The sequence below is a fragment of the Trichoderma breve genome, chromosome 6, assembly GCF_028502605.1.
Source record: "Trichoderma breve strain T069 chromosome 6, whole genome shotgun sequence".
Taxonomy (NCBI): Eukaryota; Fungi; Ascomycota; class Sordariomycetes; order Hypocreales; family Hypocreaceae; genus Trichoderma; species Trichoderma breve.
This window is the reverse complement of record NC_079237.1, coordinates 2,519,378-2,536,852: the sequence shown is the minus strand read 5'-3', so window position 1 is coordinate 2,536,852 and position 17,475 is coordinate 2,519,378. Positions and strand designations below refer to the sequence as shown.

Sequence of the window (17,475 nt, the reverse complement as noted above, 5' to 3'; positions counted from 1 at the left end):
ATAGTCAAGATATAGGTGCTTAAAGTTCATGTATACATACACGTCAATATATTGGCATTCAACCATTCAATTGGAGCGATGGACAACACCTCTATGGATTCCACTGTTACAACTACTCTACATAAATGCTGAAAACCTGATTTAAAAATTTAATGACACCTCAGCGTAGGACTCTCATATCTATTCGATTTCTTCCACCACTCCTAGAGAGTTCTCTTCCACCACTCCTAGAGAAGCCACCCATCCGGCTGTGATGTGTTGATTGGCATCTACAGGGGTTTAATGCAATTTTCTACATTTGGAACAAGCCTTACCCCTCAACTCGCATCAACAACGTCGCATCCAATGTACCATGGACCGTCGAGGCTCCTTATCTATGTGACAAGTGATAAGTCTGCGAGTTTGCAAGCGGGGCTGCTCTTTGATCATACCTATATATTGAGCAGTTTGCAAGCTGATGGGGGAGTAGTAGCATGAACTTACTTCAAGCTAGTTTCTAAGTTTCTTCTGTTTTCAGCTGGTTCTCAACGCTTGGTTTCTCATGTTATCCCTTCTTGTATCCAACAAGGGGGCTATTACCCAAGCCTCCATTCTTGGAGTTCTACTATGCCTCGCTACAGCTTTGTTTAGCCGTTCCCTTCGAAAAGCAAGTCCGGCGAAAAAATATCCAGCGGGACCCAAAGGATGGCCCGTGATCGGAAACTTGTTCCTTTTCCCAGATGTCTCCGCGGGCGATGACAAAACGCTCGCCTCAATGGCAAAAGAATTTACTGGTCTTTGCATGCTCTGGCTTTTTTCACGGCCAGTGTTGATTGTGACCAAGCTGAGGGACGCCAAAGAATTAATGGACAAAGTATGTTTCTCCTTCTAGATTATGAACCAAAAACGCCTAAATATTAACTGTTCCAAGCGAGGGGCCATTTTCTCCGATAGGCCTCCATTGAATATCGTCGTGAAAAAGATTTGGCCAAACATGTTGCCAATCAAACCCTCTGGTGAAGGATTTCGATTTTTGAGGCGGGTTTATATTGACCTACTTGGTCCCCAGACATCGCTAGCGGTAAGGAAGTATCAGGAATATGAGTCGAGGATGATGCTTCGCGATCTATATAATACCCCTGAAGCGTTCAGAGCCCACACAGAACGATTTTCAACGAGTGTGATTTTCAGTGCGGTGTATGGAGTAAGAGTCACCCGCCTCGACTATCCCATCATGCATGAGCTATTCGACATATTAACTCGTGCAGCAGACAGTAAGTTAATCCGAATATGTTGGACTTAAAATTATAAATGGACATGCTGATTCGATATAGGCGTTCTGCCGGGAAGGGTGTTGGTAGACTATGTACCAATTCTCGAGAGGCTGCCCGAGTTTCTTCAGCCATGGCTTTGGTCTGCGAACTCATTACGCCGTCGCGAAGATGCACTTCACGCCGGGTTTTTAGCCGTCCTAAAAAAACAGATAGAGGCTGGAGCAGAGTCTTATTGCTTTGGTATTGATGTTTTGAAGCTTCAAAAGAAAAAAGGGCTTGACGACAGGCTTACGATAGATATTCTCAAGGGAATAATTGATGTTGGCTCCGAAACCACCAGTAGCATGATGCAATCTATCATCAAAGTACTGGCAATGCATCCCGAGGCTCAGAAAAAGGCCCAAGAAGGTGAGTTCGCATACGTACTTATACGAGTAGAAGGTCATTGATACTGATTCAATGTCATTGGAACAGAGCTAGATCGGGTCGTAGGCCCTTTACGTCTGCCGACCTGGGAAGATAGTCCGAACCTTCCCTATATTCGGGCTCTCATAAAAGAGCTCCATAGGTTTGCTCCTCTTTTGTATGTTGGGGTACCACATGCTTCCACGGAAGAAATCACCTACAAAGGACTCACGATACCAAAAACAATTCTGTTGCCGAACGCGTGGGCTCTTTCAAGAGATCCTGAACGCTATCAAGATCCTGATACCTTTGCACCGGAGCGGTTCCTTGGCGATGACCTCGACTCTTTCACCAGTGCTAAGCAAAGTGATTACCTTAAGCGAGACCATATCAACTATGGTTGGGGTCGTCGACTTTGCCAAGGTATTCATCTTGCTGAGAATTCGTTATATATGCAAGTTTCTCGTGTTCTGTGGGCATTTGACATTGCGACCATTCCTGGAGAGCCACCTCTCAATATACATGAGAAAGCCGGCAAGTATTTGTTCCGTATACTTGTATTTGATAGCTAAACTAACACTCTGGTGCTATATAGGTGGATTCATTAAGAAGCCTAAGGCTTTCCGAGTATCCATTACGCCTCGATCTGACGAAGCAGTTCAAGTGCTGCTACAGAGCGCGGAAGAGGCAGTGACAGAGCTCCCAGATGCAGATAGCGTGGAGATGTCTTTTTAATTGCGAAAGACATTGCACTGAGGAAAGAGTTTATGTTTTATTGATGATGCTGATATCATTAACGGATGTATGTTTCGTACATGTAGTTATCTGTATTCGGAGGCCTTTCAGACTGGATCACGTTTACTTGTCCCAAATTGACGCTGCATATCATTGATCACATGTATTATTGAGACAAAAAGATGAGCGGGGTAGAGCCCACCCATGAATGAGTGAATTATATATGTAACTTGGTAACCTGTCAGCAAGAACTGCAATGACTATTCTTGTATTTATTGCAGAGCTACAGAAACTCATTTAACCATTGATTGGTGTTTCAGGCATTTGGCCCATTATGGCTGTAGCTGGCGAACCATTGCTCGATGATGCCTCAGATGATCCCACTCATAAAACTCGATGGAGTTATACAAGCTCTACTGATCTTCCGTTACCCGATGAAGATCCCACGCAGAAATTCTGTCCCCGTCATGCCACAACTATTGCTCGCTTGAATAGGAGTTCATTCGGCCCTTACCCAGTTGGTGTGGACTCAGCAACTCCCCATCGCGATTGGCATTTCGGGAATCTTGATTACATTCTGTCGCATCGGAGCTGGTGTCAAGTGTGTGGCCTTATTGCAAATGTTATTAATGAGGATCCTGCCAACTCCATGTTAGAACGTAACAATGCAGAGATAATTGCCTGCTGGATATGGGACGGAGTGCTCAATAGGAGCAGCGACGAAATGGGAACCCTCCGACTGAGAATTGCCCCGGAGATGGTTGGCTGGGAAGACTTGTTTGAGCCATTTGATCTAGTTCCCTTAGCAGACAGTGGCACAAATGGCTGTTTATTTCTAGGGCGAAAAGTTGAGGAAAATCAGTTCAATCTGGAGTTGGTCAAAGTTTGGACCAAGAGGTGTGCTGAGTGGCATGGCAGCGAGTGCCTGGATACGACACCGTGGCAGACGTCTCACTATGGCGTGCCATTTATTCGAATGATCTCCCTCACCGACTACAGCTTGATTGAGACATCTTGTCCTCCGCCTTATGCGGCGTTAAGCTACGTATGGGGAACTTCACCAGTATTCAAGACGTTACAGGGCAATGTCAAAGACTTGATGCAGCCACAAGGCCTACCAGTGCCGTCTCTTCCGAAATCAATTCGTGATGCTATGGTCCTAGCACGCGATCTTGGTTTCCAATACATCTGGATTGATTCCATATGTATCATACAGGATTCCACGGACGACAAAGTACAGCAGCTTCGCATGATGGACAGCATTTACAGTCGTGCAAGTCTCACTATTGTCGCTGCAGCTGGCGCTCATGCAAACGCAGGAATTCCTGGTTTACAGCCAGCAAGCAGATCACGGAAACAGCATACAGTCCAGATATCTAAAGACCTGACTCTTGTAGCCCTTAATCCAGATACTCATCGCAAAGCGACAGCTACAACGTGGAGTACTAGAGGCTGGACTTATCAGGAGCGACTTCTCTCAAAACGGTGTGTCTTCTCTTTTCCTGACGGATCTGTGAGTTTTCAGTGCTCAAAGGCTGTTTGGGGTGAAGATTACTACGCTGAGACGCCAGATCTGAAGCGTTGCGCGCCGATGATGGACATTTCCTTGAATCGGAGCTGGATGGCCCCGGGATATGCCAACGAGAGAGGCGCTCCAACTGTGCATATAACAAAAACGCCGTATCTACAGGAATATTGTAGACTCGTTGAAGAATACACTGGACGTGATCTGTCATACCCAAGCGACCGACTACCCGGCATCAATGGTGTTCTGGACGTCTTTCGAAAAGAGTTTGGCCTTCAGTTCCTTCATGGACTGCCGGAAGTACTCATTAATATGGCTCTTCTCTGGCAGCCACGCAACAAGATGAAGCGCGTACCCAAAGACCCAAAGACTGGTTTACCATTCTTTCCGAGTTGGTCGTGGACCGGTTGGACTGGGCCAGTGGGATATGAGAACTGGAATGCCTTCAATGGTATGCCTGAGCTGGATGATCGTGCCAAGCGTGTCACTCCTTTCGGAAAGTTGGCTAAGATGGGGTCAAAAGATCTCGAATATTTTTCTTTACCAACAGAGCTTCAATCATCTCTCAATTGGTCAAAAGTTTCCTCACCGAGACACGGGTCTTGTTATGTTTTGGATGGCAATGCCAACAGGTATCATTCGATCCCTTACATATCACCATCTACAAGGCCGGAAGAAGTCAAGACGTTTGGGCAACCACTCTGGCTCAGTCTACGCACACGAGTCGCGAAATTCCGTCTAACAAATCTTGTTCTAAGTTCTGATTTTAATAAAGAAGACTTTCCGATCGAGAAGCGAGGCCGCTTTGGACTTTCCCTGCCATCACCATCTACGGGCGACCGGCCTTGGTTGGGAACAATTCTCTTACCCGTGCAATATCATGCCAAGATGAACCAAGAACATGAGTTCATCATTCTATCAGAAAGCTATGGATTCGATCGTCAGGAGATGGCACCGGCAGCAGCCATGAAAATGAAACCCTTTGAGGTTTACGATGTGATGATGATACGGAGAGTTGTTGGCGAGGAGTTGGCGCAGTACAAGTCCCAGCTTACAGCCGAAACAGCGCATATGGATAAGTGGTTCGATGGAAAAAGCTTTGTGGAGAGGATTGGAGTTGGACGGATGGTGAAAAATGCCTGGGATAGTGACGACCACTGGGAAGACTTTGTTCTTATCTGATGTTAGATTTGTGCTTTGATATTACACTCAATTCTTTGTAGTAACATAGCAATATTGCGCAAGTTGCCAGCCGCAGAGGATTGGCTCATTTAAATGTGAAACTACATTTAGCATGACAATATTTAGTACAGCTAGCTCTTGTACTGGCCTATTCTGCTAATCGGTCTGCCACATCTTCAAATGCTGCCTCAATCGCCATAACCGTAAGATCAACAATCAGGTCTATATCAACCATCGTTAAATTATATGGCGGTGCAATCAAAATGTGATCGCCAACCTTGCCATCGACTGTTCCGTTTCCTGGGTACAGCAATATGCCGCTCTTCCCACTTAAGCCCAGACCCTTTTGATGAACTAGCATGCCAATATCGAGCTCGCGATCGAAAGGAGCTTTTGAGCTTTTATTTTTGACAAATTCGATCTATATAAACCGTCAGTTTAGAAAGCTCAATACGATGAATATAGACATGTTTCGAAGTGAGTGTTACTTACACCCCAAAAGAGTCCACGACCGCGAATATCACCAACATAACGGTGATGGCCAAGCTTCTCCTTGAGGAGGCTTTCCAAGTACTTGCCCATGAAGGATGCGTTATGCACAAGATCTTCTTTTTGTATAATGCGCTGCACTTCTGCTGCTGCTGCGCAGGAAATAGGATGCGCCTGGTAGGTCTGTCCATGGGAAAATCGTCTGCCATTGAATGTCAGCACTCATATCGTCAAAGTACGGGTAACTTCACTTATTGGCTCACCCTGATCCATTTTCCAAAGTCTTGATAACACGATGGCCAACAAGTAAGCCTGCAATAGGTGCATATCCGCCTCCAAGGCCCTTGCCTATGGTCTGAATATCGGGAACCACTCCCTCATGTTCCCAGGCATGCATCGTGCCTGTTCGACCTATCCCACACATAACCTCGTCAAGCACCAAAAGTGCCCCATATTTGTCACATACGGATTTCATGGCTTTAAAATATCCTTCGACCGCTGGGACACATCCAAGCGCCTTAATTCGAGTTAGTATTATATAGGTCAACGGGATAAATGAGAAGTACGAACCGCGCCAACAACCGGCTCTGCGATAAAGGCACAAACATTCTGAGGCCCCAAGCGCTGAAATTCGTCATCCAATTCTTTTGCGAGCCTTACCACATACTCTGCTGTACTTTCGCCACCCAACTTGTTTCTATAGGCGTTGCAAGGGGAAACATGTGAGATGTTCTGCATCAAGATGGGTTCATATACCGCCCTCCGACCGACGTGGCAGCCCACGGATAAAGCACCCAGAGTTGTCCCGTGATAAGACTCTCTGCGAGCTATGAAATGGATTCTGTTAGGCTCTGGGGTTGGTAATTCTAAGAAATATTGTCGACATAGTTTCATGGCTGCTTCCATCGCTTCCGAACCTATCATTCGCAGATTAGCACCTTTGTCTGAATACCCGTTTAGGTGGAATTAAAGACCGAACCAGAACAAACAATGAAAGCCTTTGCCATCTGGCCATTCGTGCTTCTAATCAACTGTTGACAAAGATCCTCAGCGCTTGGGCACGAATAGAACATGGAATGGCAGTAATCGAGCGTCTTGGCCTGGGCTGTAATGGCATCTATGACACGCTGATCGCCATGGCCAATACACGATACAGCCGCTCCTCCTGTGGCATCGAGGATTTTGCGACCGTCATCAAATTGGATATAAAAACCTGAAGAAGATACGATTCGAAAAGGGTCCTGCTTCAAATCTCGATGCAGTACTGCACTAGGGCCCGTATCAACGGCTCCTGAACTTGTAACAGTTGACATGATGTTACCCCGTGTGAAGTCGTATTGCTTTAGTTATTCAGTAGGAATTATGTTGTAATACTCGGATTGATCAAGGCAATTAAATAAAGACAAAGAGCAGAGCTCAGCTGAACGACATCTGCAACCGGGTATATGATACTGTCATACATGGATCTCGTTGTAAAAGCAACATCTTCCGATTCCCTATTTACGTAACAACATTCGATCCTCGATATCTTGAAGAGATTATCCGTTCGCTTGCATGCAACAGTTGATCTAGAATTTCCTATTTTGCCGTTGAGTACTCCATACTTTCGTCAATGCTTGGCTTCCTAGTCCACAGTGTGTCACTTGAACCGTTATCAGTGTGATGCATTTAAGAAAACGGCTACTAACCAGAAAAAGCAAACCGAGATAGTGATAATTGGTTACAGCACTAGTCAGTTCTGGCTCTCATTGGTAAGTTACTGAATGCCGACTCGGCATTCGGCTCAATACCTACTCTGCTTATTACTTCTGGTTGCATTGCGCATTAGATATTTGGCTTAAAGCCCCTTACAGGACTTATTAGATTGATCTGTCTTATTCTTGAAATTCTATCTGCGGCAATGTGATGGAGTATAGGCGGCTGTCACATGCCAATTGCTGTTTGCTCAATTGCCTATCTCATGCAGACCCATCTGATGTACTAAAAGATGAGGTATGCATTTTAATCTGGATGAGAGGGGCCCCTTCTCCCCAGAACCCATTATCGCCTATAACATTTTTGGCTCAGATCAACTAATTGTAGAAGCATTATCTATACACTTTGAGAGAATTCCTCAGACGATGTAGCCAGGAGCAGCTCATGCTCCTACATGGCGATGATTCTAGCAAGGCCTCGTCGTCAAGTCAGGGGAAGAGAAATGCTGTTAGTGTTGGTGCCAACCATGGAGCTACTGGGACATCGAAGCAGACTGCCTCACCTCATGTGGCCTTACGGATGTATTCAGCGCCCATGAGTCATAATAGATGTGGTTTAAGTCGAGCTCTTTCCACTACAAGCAATTCAGCTTCGTACACACCGAAATCGCCGCGACATCAACTATCACTCGAAGCCCACAGCAGCAGTCATAATGATGATGACGACATTGATCAAGAACTTAGTACTTCGTTTAATACCGCTGGTAGCTCAATGAGAGAGCTTCAACCAATGGATACGGATAATTTTGTGATTCGCGCCTACAAAGCCATCGTAAATGTGATGAACCTTCGTTGGAGTTTGACAGGGCTTCAAACACAAACTTCATTACTTGCGATAGCGGAAAGAGATCAACTAGACAACCCAGGAGCAAGATTATTCGCCTTACGTTCGAAACTTCGCAATGAGCAACATATGGCTATAGCAATAGACAGAGTCGCTGCGGTTTTGTTAGTTGATATGCGGGATGATCTCGGAGGGTCTTACGATGGTGTGCGAGAAAAAGGCTTTCGGACAGCAATCGTGGGAAACAAAATGCTTGCTGAGCAGTGGAAAAAGACTCATAAAGAGGTGGTAGAAGAGATCCGAGCAGCGATTACTTACAATTTTGCCGAGCAAATCATTTCGCCAGGGATCAATCTCCTCTTAGGCTCGCGATCACAAGATGTGTAAGTTTCTAACATCTTCTCAAACATAATCCCTAAGTGGTGTCAACTAACCTCATTTCGAAACTGGTATAGTTGGGAGAAGCGCTTCTCTCGCAAAAAGGTTGAAGTTTTGCATAGACTTCTGAAGCAAACCGAGGAAGGCCGAATTGTGCTGAGCCGCGCCAAAGACTTGGATGACGCCGTAATCACTATCAAGTGTATTCTTAGCATTCACATCGGATACAAATGGCGTTGCGCAAAGTATGCATCGCTAAATACTCAGGAGAGTAGCGAGACGCTTTTCAAAAAGCTGCAGGGCCAACTGTCAACGCGAACGACAGACATGCGACAGTTGGAGAGCACCTTGTATTCTACATTGGACAAGTCGACGCCCAAAAGCGGACAGATTACAGAAACCTCAGAAGAGAGTTTAGACTCCTTCATTCATGCAGCTATTCCGACACCTAATAGCAGTGTATTTACGGAGAAAAGAAAGGGATCGGTGTCGTTAGGCCACGACCATCCTTCCAAGAAACCTCGATGTTCGCTCGGTATGTTATGCACGTATACAATACGCCTGTCACTTTCTTAAATGTAATATGACTGATGGAGGCAATAAATAAGACTTAGATGCGTCTGAAATACAGGTCGGTACAGGATCAACGTCTAATACGTCGCATATAATCGACGGACTGCCATTGGCAGTCAGGCCTATAACAGACCAAGTACAATATGACAGGAGAGCTTCATCCACAGATAGAGTTGATAAATCACTCAGTTTCCTCTCCCAAAATCCTCCAGAAGATCACCAAATGCTTGATTCAGCAGAAGAGGATACTGTCCAATCGGGTTTGGAGAACACAGAGGAGATGGACAGAGAAGAAGACCGGATGGAACTTCAGACGCAGCCGGCCTCTGAAACCCAGGATCCTGGGGATTCTTTGAGCTACCAATATGGTGAACAATGGGGAATCACCGAGGACGTCAGCACTTTGGACGATATTCTCAGCCTTAGTTGGTGACTGCACAAACAGATCGCCAATGTTACGTCGTGCGCGACAATTCAATTGCATCAAAGAACTCCAACAGCCACTGCGACTCCGGTGCCAATTAAATTATGCTATAAATACTTATCAACAATTTTCTTCAATTTCTGAAGATCTAAAGCTTTGACAAATCTCCCCGCCGGACCTCTCATGTCTTGTGCGCAGCAAAGCGCATTATAAATGGCCTCTTCTGTTACATCTGCAGCAGCTTCGAAAAGTGCATTACTTGTAACATCCTGGACGACTTGAACACTCTGGCCAACGGTTGGCTTCCAGCTAAATGCAGGATCTCTCGGGACGTGATGCGACGTCGAAAACGCAAGGAAGATATCCCCCGAGCTGTTGCTTCCCCAGCCGCCAACACGACTGAATCCAACAGAAGCACGTTTGGCAACCCGCTGGAGCTGAAGAGGATGAAGTGGAGCGTCTGTAGCGAGGACAACGATAATGCTGCCATCTTTGACTCCTTCGTCTTCACGCCGAGTGCTGGCATCTGCTATGACTTCCTCTTTCATCAGCTGTCCAACTGGGACTCCCCCAACTCTCAGATCGCGACTCGTGCCAAAGTTGGTTTGCACTAGGGCAGCAATTGTATATTTGACAGGTTTGCTTCCTTCGCCGCCTTCCGATATCAATCCGTCGATTACGCGACTTGACGACCCGGTTCCGCCCTTGAACCCTTGACAGATTGTTCCTGTACCGCCTCCCGTATTTCCCTCTGGGACTTGCATTGCAGAAGCAGATTCAATGCCTTGTACAACATGCTCGGGTGTCACTGCCATAGCGCCAATATCAGATAGATAGCCATCGAACGTCTCAGACACGACAGGGAGGATGAATCCATTGCAAAGACCCTTTTCGGGTCCTTGTTTGACGGCGAGCTGGGATCTGCAGTATTGATAAATGCCGGAGTAAGCCGCGCCAACTGAGTAGCTGTTTGTGAGAACAATAGGAGAATTCAAGAGGCCCGTTTCATCTATCCAGTGGCTGCCAGTCATCTCTCCGCATCCATTGAAGCGAAACACGCTCGCATAGCAGCCTTGATCGACAAATTCTTTCCTCGGCAAAATGCACGTAACTCCGGTATTGACCTCATGGTGATGGGCGGTTTTTGGCAGAATAACGGACTGAGTGTGTACTAGCACTCCGGGCACATCGGTCAAGGAGTTTAATGGACCTGGAGAATGGCGGCCGAGTCTCAGATTAGGTAGAAGATCTCGAATACGCATGCGGCCTGGAGGAGGTCGCACACGTTGAGTAGAATCAACAGTAGAGCTCATACTTCGTAGATGGTGATAAGAGGAAGAAAGAGGAGAAGGGAAAAGGGAACTTGAAGGAAATGGTACAGTCGAAGTACATATATAGAATGAGCTATTTCGCTGTGGCTTTGTGATATATATACCTGTATATTAGCGACTGTGATGATGATTGAATGGACTGTGTGGCGTTTAAGAGCAACTTTGAGCAATTGCGTGCATCTTGTGAGATGGAGTTTTCGCACAATTTAGTTAGTGCGGGTCTGACGTACCAATTCCTTCAATTGCTACATGTAGACAAGAGCCGGTAACACGCTCCCTCCAGTGATTTTGTTTAAGCATCTTGTATTAAGCAAAAACTATCTCTCGTATTTCTATTAATCAGAAATTTACCCTCTTGGTAAAGGTGAGATATTTGGACAGCTCGCTACCATCTAAACCCTTATATATTGCTACCCCTCCTCTTTTTCAAGCACTCTTACAGGAGCGTCGATCTTACACTCATATATATTCCAATATACTGGTATTGAGACTTGCCCACTACAATAAACATTCAGTTCAGTACACACTCACCATCTACGATATTCGCCATGACACAGAAATTTTCACCATTAGTATCGCCGCCGCTCCCAGCTACAGCTCGACCACGGATTCGTGATTTGGGCTACGGCCCCGGAAAGTTTGCGCCGGGACCCAAGAACTCAATTCTTGACGTGCCAGGTAAGTTGACCTCCTCTTTTCTATCAGTGTCATTCCATTCTGTGGCAATGCTTGTTTTACGAGAATTCTTATTCGTCTCTACTAGGTGTACAAGTCGGCCAAGTCACTGTCAACGAAGGTACCGACATCCATACTGGAGTGACGGTCGTTTTGCCTCGTGGAATAAAAGAAACCCGCCTTACACCATGCTATGCGGCAACTCACGATCTCAATGGGATGGGCGAACTGACCGGAACTCATGCCCTCGCTGAATATGGATATATCAACACGGTAAAATACTTCTGTAATTTCATCATGTTATTGTTTGCCTACTAATCCGGAAAATACCACTCTAGCCAATTGCAATCACCAACACTGTCAGCGTGGGTAAGGTTTATGACGGCCTTTTCCTATGGCAAATTGAGCAGGCTCGTAAAGACGGGGAAGATGACATTGAAAGCCTACGACGTTTCTGCATACCTGTTGTAGGAGAGACATACGATGGACTCCTAAACGATATCAGCGCCTCTGTTTTGGATAAAGACTCTGTTTACGCTGCCATCGAAGTTGCCCAATCTCAAACAGAAGTCCAAGAAGGCAACTATGGCGGTGGCACAGCTATGCGATGCCACGGGTACAAGGGCGGAACTGGCACAAGCTCGAGAATTGTTCCTGGTGCTGATCGTGACTACACCGTTGGTGTGTTGGTCCAGGCTAATCACGGCCAGAAACCTGACCTGAGGATTGGAAATGTGCCAATCGGCGAGTTACTGATAGCTGAGGAAGCCAAAGCCAAAGAAAAGGCAGCAGAAGCATCCAGCCAGCTACCTACGGGCGGCAAGGCAGCTGAAGGAAGTAAGTTGTCTCTTTTGCAATAATTGGAACAGTATTAACGATTCCTTTTATAGGCATCATAGTATTAATTATGTACGTTTTTACCATCTTAAGCAAATGCATGCATTGAACCACTGACCTCAACATAGAACTGACGCTCCCTTACTGCCGCATCAACTGCGCCGTCTCGCTCAGCATGCCGGAATGGGCATTACTCAGGTCAGATAACGACATCCAAAAGCTACACGCTTATAGCATTACTAATGTGATATTGGCTACTGTAGGTAGGAAGCCATTCTGCGGGACGAAACTTCTCCGGGGAAATCTTCCTTGCGTTGTCGACGGGAACCTCGCCAAACCAGCTTGCTACCGCATCAGACGGTATGGGCTATCTGCCTCCGCTAGAGAGTCAGCCTGTCGAAACTCTAAAGAACGAAACTATTGACACTCTTTTCTATGTTGTATCGGAGACAACTGAAGAGGCGATTCTGAATGCCATGTGCAAAGCCGAGACTATGGTTGGTTTCAAGGGTAGGACTACAAAGGCTCTGCCAGTTGACCGAGTGAAAGAGCTCCTGAAGCAGTACGGCGTTGGTCTGAGTAAATAGGTGTGCTTCTGTAATCTTCTTTGAAGGAGAATATCGGCCTTCAATCACTTATAAAATGCCTCATGAGCGAGTATAACATGTATTTAAAAATTACTTCGTCTTATCATAAGTGCTATCTAGTCCACCACTCCCTGAGGCAGAATGGCGACATAGTCTATCGCCGCCTGCTCTTGAGCATCTCCAGTCCCCTTAATGGTCAGCTTGTCCCCCCTTGAGATCTTGACATTCTCAAAAGTGATACGAATTGCTGAGTGACAGTCAAGGAACGTGCTGAAATCATGGCCAAGGTAGTTCTCTGAGTCGCCCTTCCAGGTTCCAAGAGATTTTCCATTGAGCAGCACGTTGTAACTAGCACTTCCTCCCATCACGTCGTAATAATTAATGGCCACCGTGTATTTGCCGCTTGGGACGTTCAATCTCGTAGTGGCAGTGCCAGTTCCATTTGTAGCAATGGCTTTGTACTTGGACGCGCATTCAGTAGGAGAAACATCAACCTTCGTAAATCCCGAAAGTTGCATATCCTCAGCTTCAATGCGGTGTGGGTGATTTCGAACGCGATTGAGTTTGTCTGGAATGCTCGACAGGTTACGATAGAATTCACTAATACCATCGCGCCAGACGAGTGAGTGACCTGCTTGATACTGCAGCCTGTACAAGACGTCGGCATATCGCTCGGCGTCTACTTGACCCTTGAGTGACTTCCACGTTGCTGGGAATTTCTGCACCGTCGCAGCACCAGTATAATGAGCATCGTAGAAATGCTGAATAACAGTCTTGCCAGAGTGCAACTTGAAGGTGTATGGCACGTGGTGGAACCATAGCAACAGGTCGTCTGGCGTGGTTTGGGTATGTTCGAACATGTTGGCAACATCTTTGGGATATTGTCCTGCATTTCCTGTGCCATTTGAAACTGTACGATCCATTCCGATAGTCTTGCTATCAGCACGCGTCCACTGTCCCCAACCATTGTTATCTTGAGAGGCGGGATTAGCACCATAGTGGGTGTACAGAATATCGGTAAGGGTCTGGATGCCAAGGTTGCCGCTGTAGCCTTCGTAGGCCGACCAAGACTTCATAGACATGTCAACAATAGCCGCGACCACATCTCGACTTAGGCCAAAAGTTAGGCGAGTCCACTCCTCGACAATATCCTGAGAATCCGCTTGAGGGTTCCAGGCAAGCCGACCAAAAGCAAAGAAGTTGGACATGGCCAAGTGACTACCAATCCATGTATCATCCATACCGACGTTGACAACTCCAGCATATCCTCCAAGTTTGTGATTGAATACTTCTCCTGACACGATGTCACGAACATAAGATTGTCGGTGGTTGTATCGCATATCGAAACCCAAGATAGTCTGCCATAAAGGCGGTAGATAGACTAAGTGACACTGTTGACCAAGATATTCCTGGGTAACCTCCAGTTCTATTGACACAGGCGTCTTGGGCATATTAGCAAAGAGAGGAGAGGCGGGCTCTCGAACTTGGAAATCGATAGGGCCGAACTTGATCTGGATGAGGACGTTGTCATCAAACTGGCCGTCCAAATCTTTAAAGTACTGAACGGCAGCATTGGCTCGATCGGCCTTCCAATCGGTTTCATTCAACTGATCATAGACAAACGCACGGAAGACAACAATGCCACCGTGAGGCTCAATCGCCTTAGCAAAGAGATTGGCGCCCTCCGACAAGGTGCGATTATAAGTCAGAGGCCCGGGCTGACCCTCCGAGTTGGCTTTGACAAGGTATCCCGCAAAATCGGGCACAAGCTGGTAAATTCTGTCAGTCTTGTCGGTCCACCATTTGATGACTGTGCTGTCGAGAGGATCAAACGTCGTCAAATCTCCTAGAACTTGTGGCGAGGCAAAGTTGAGCGAAATGCCGACATTGACTCCCCACGGCCGGAATAAGTCTGCGATTCTCTTAACGCCTTGAAGATTGGTCTCGTTGAGAAGATTAGCGTCAGCATTGACGTTGTTGATGACGATTCCGTTCAAGCCGACAGAGGCCAACAAGCGACCATACAGGGGAACTCGTGAAAGATCCTCCTTGATCAAGCCGTTTTCGAAGAAGATGGAAGCTCCGCCGTAGCCTCTCTCGATGCTACCATGTGCTGCATTTGCTGCGTTCAGATTGTCCCACTGGTTGGCCCATCGAACTGGCGCACTGGGGTTTGAAGCATATTCCACATCGGAGAAGTCGCCCTGTCCGAGTAGGGAAAGATACTGAAAGGCACCGTAAAGTGCACCGCGTTCATTCTGGCCGATGATTTGCACTGAGTTGCCCTTGGTGTTTAACCAGTATCCATCTTCCTTCAGATTCACTTTCGGTGAGAGTTTGCCACAAGACGATTTGTATGTCTCTAGAGTGGAAACGACAATGGTTTTCTGAGCAGAGCAACTCTTTACACTGGAGCTCACATCCAGATCAAGTCCCAGGATGCCTTTGATACCCTTGTGCAGTTCTGATGAAGCACTTGCCAATGGTCCGTTTTTCGAGGCATTGAGGACAACGATGCGGTTCGGGAAATAATTGAGATGTCCTTTAGTTGCAGAGGCTGGCAACCGAGCGTATCGCAACCACGCATCAATGCCGCTCTCGGCATAGACAGGCGCAATGGCCGCTATGAAGAGAAGAAGAAGGCTTTGTATCACCATGACTACTCCCTTGTGCTCGAGGCTGTCTGGTTAGGCCGTTTGACCACCGCGACGGTGCGATGGCTATTGTCATCTTTTATGTCTGGATACACCGCTTCCATCTGCCCGTATTCTTGTCGAGGTGATCAAATCATCTCCCCGAATACCAACAAATTCCAAGCAGCAGGCTGCAGGTTGTTTTGGCCCGCCAACAAGGCACAGCCTTTAGCCTAAAATACAGAATTCAAGATCCGCTTGGAGACTGGATCCTGGCTGCGCTGGGGATTGAGGGGTTGAATAGACGAGATCTGCAAGCTACGTTCTTGGCTTCTGTAATGCCGGTGGATAAAACACGGGGTAATTGGGGAAATCTTGACATTAATGAAGAGTTCAGATGTCCAATTGAAGCTGGAATAAAGTTCTATATTTGCTACTCTCCATTGGAAGAAGAAACCAAATGTTAGGCTATAGGTGTTTACCTGTAAATTGATCCAAATTGAACGAGAATGAGCTTGCTTACAAGCTTCCCCATACTCGCTACTACTCCCCACATCCAAAGGGTAGCATCTGCCGGAAAGCCACAACCGTTACCCCACAAACGCTGCGGAGATCCATGTAAACTGAGAAATGGTCAGTCTATTGAGATGAGGGGCTCCGGCAAAAAGGGACTGTAGCTTGGCTTGCTCGGTTGCTTCTGCCGGTATAGCAATTCAGACAAATCCATTGACAGAGGTAGAAAGTTCAAGCGAAATTGGTTGTTGGTGGATCAAAGACATCCATGAATGGCTGATAGTGTCCGGCTAATTAGAACCTTGAAAGTACTGCATATGCCAGGTATTCTGTAGCTTCACTTTGCCAAGATTAAGCTCCATAGATGCTTATTTAGTAGTTTGTACAATGATTATTAGGATCCATTGTATACTGAGTCTTTTGGGGAGCTTGTGTGACTAGACAATGTTTCCTCCAATAGGAAAAATTCCCAGCTCAGGCACGTTCATTTATAAACATCCCCACACGGCATTTCTTCTATCCAGGTTCATAATATCCTTCACATTGTTGATTGGTAGAACAATATAGCCTAAATCTGTTGACATGATTAGAATGTTCAAATTAAACAAACCCCAGTTATTTAATATAGAGAACGTCATTCAAATGATGTCTTTATTTTGTATGCAAGGCTCATACGTAGTGCTACTAGAGAATGTTTCTTGTCCATTGCTCTCGTTTCATCAAGAAATACTACCCTCCAGGTTTTCGATACAGGGAGCTTTAATATAGTACCACGTGGGGTTTTCTTTAAATTAAGAACTCCGAAAGCTGAGTTGACCCGTTTAGCTGTGCTTCTGCCGGGTACCGTTGAAAGCTGGTTATGGAAGACCGCGTGGAAGGTTTCTCCAGCTTTTGGGAATACTACGTTATATCCAATGAGCTTGGGAAATTTGCTCTTTGATGCTTAATTCACATTATATTATCCATAATCGACAGCTCACCTTTCGAGACAAGTCGTGTCACTAAGTCATTTTGTACTTTGTCTTACACAAATGCCAGCAGCTTACACGTACTCGGATACAAGCTTTGGTGAATATGGTCAAACTGTTCTGGTAAAAAAACGAACTCAGAAATGGTTTAGAGGTAACACGTGAGTACAATATGGTATTAACGATTTGCACACTTTATGTATGGTAATGTTGGAAAGAGCCTTGTTCGTTTAGACTTCGAGTCTTCAATGATGTATTGTTTAGCAAGCGAAAAAGCTTTCAATTTGATCAATTTATTGTTCAAATGACAGTACCTGCAACTTATAAGCCATAGATTGTGTGTGCTCTTTCATGCTTGTGGTTGGTGAAGAGTATCGTATGTCCGTACGGACCTCCGGTCGGATCCGAGGCTCTGTGCCATTTCCGAGC

At 46.1% G+C, this 17,475-nt stretch overlaps 7 protein-coding genes across 7 annotated transcripts; 4 read left to right on the top strand and 3 right to left on the bottom strand.

The window, feature by feature from the left end:
• Window positions 1–754: 754 nt before the first annotated feature.
• Window positions 755–2,393, top strand: T069G_09704 (cytochrome p450 domain-containing protein; the record flags this gene model as incomplete). The annotated part of the gene is made up of 5 exons (XM_056176914.1): window positions 755–853; window positions 911–1,253; window positions 1,314–1,661; window positions 1,728–2,192; window positions 2,254–2,393. 5 exons carry the CDS (start codon window positions 755–757, stop codon window positions 2,391–2,393), a joined length of 1,395 nt encoding a protein of 464 aa, XP_056025392.1.
• A 334-nt stretch (window positions 2,394–2,727) lies between these two features.
• On the top strand, window positions 2,728–5,100 carry T069G_09703 (heterokaryon incompatibility protein (HET) domain-containing protein; the record flags this gene model as incomplete). The annotated part of the gene is made up of 3 exons (XM_056176913.1): window positions 2,728–3,721; window positions 3,791–4,017; window positions 4,084–5,100. The coding sequence occupies 3 exons, from the start codon at window positions 2,728–2,730 to the stop codon at window positions 5,098–5,100; spliced, it is 2,238 nt and encodes a 745-aa protein (XP_056025391.1).
• Window positions 5,101–5,248: 148 nt separating this feature from the next.
• T069G_09702 (aminotransferase class-III domain-containing protein) lies at window positions 5,249–6,902 on the bottom strand (the record flags this gene model as incomplete). The annotated part of the gene is made up of 5 exons (XM_056176912.1): window positions 5,249–5,521; window positions 5,593–5,791; window positions 5,853–6,106; window positions 6,160–6,506; window positions 6,569–6,902. The coding sequence occupies 5 exons, from the start codon at window positions 6,900–6,902 to the stop codon at window positions 5,249–5,251; spliced, it is 1,407 nt and encodes a 468-aa protein (XP_056025390.1).
• Window positions 6,903–8,376: 1,474 nt separating this feature from the next.
• On the top strand, window positions 8,377–9,511 carry T069G_09701 (uncharacterized protein; the record flags this gene model as incomplete). The annotated part of the gene is made up of 3 exons (XM_056176911.1): window positions 8,377–8,510; window positions 8,583–9,040; window positions 9,246–9,511. The coding sequence occupies 3 exons, from the start codon at window positions 8,377–8,379 to the stop codon at window positions 9,509–9,511; spliced, it is 858 nt and encodes a 285-aa protein (XP_056025389.1).
• A 98-nt stretch (window positions 9,512–9,609) lies between these two features.
• On the bottom strand, window positions 9,610–10,815 carry T069G_09700 (peptidase family s58 domain-containing protein; the record flags this gene model as incomplete). Its single annotated transcript, XM_056176910.1, has 1 exon — window positions 9,610–10,815. One exon carries the CDS (start codon window positions 10,813–10,815, stop codon window positions 9,610–9,612), a length of 1,206 nt encoding a protein of 401 aa, XP_056025388.1.
• A 566-nt stretch (window positions 10,816–11,381) lies between these two features.
• Window positions 11,382–12,932, top strand: T069G_09699 (peptidase family s58 domain-containing protein; the record flags this gene model as incomplete). Its single annotated transcript, XM_056176909.1, has 6 exons — window positions 11,382–11,511; window positions 11,597–11,781; window positions 11,847–12,345; window positions 12,399–12,417; window positions 12,474–12,543; window positions 12,609–12,932. 6 exons carry the CDS (start codon window positions 11,382–11,384, stop codon window positions 12,930–12,932), a joined length of 1,227 nt encoding a protein of 408 aa, XP_056025387.1.
• Window positions 12,933–13,048: 116 nt separating this feature from the next.
• Window positions 13,049–15,589, bottom strand: T069G_09698 (glycosyl hydrolase family 67 middle domain-containing protein; the record flags this gene model as incomplete). The annotated part of the gene is made up of 1 exon (XM_056176908.1): window positions 13,049–15,589. The coding sequence occupies one exon, from the start codon at window positions 15,587–15,589 to the stop codon at window positions 13,049–13,051; it is 2,541 nt and encodes an 846-aa protein (XP_056025386.1).
• Window positions 15,590–17,475: the final 1,886 nt, after the last annotated feature.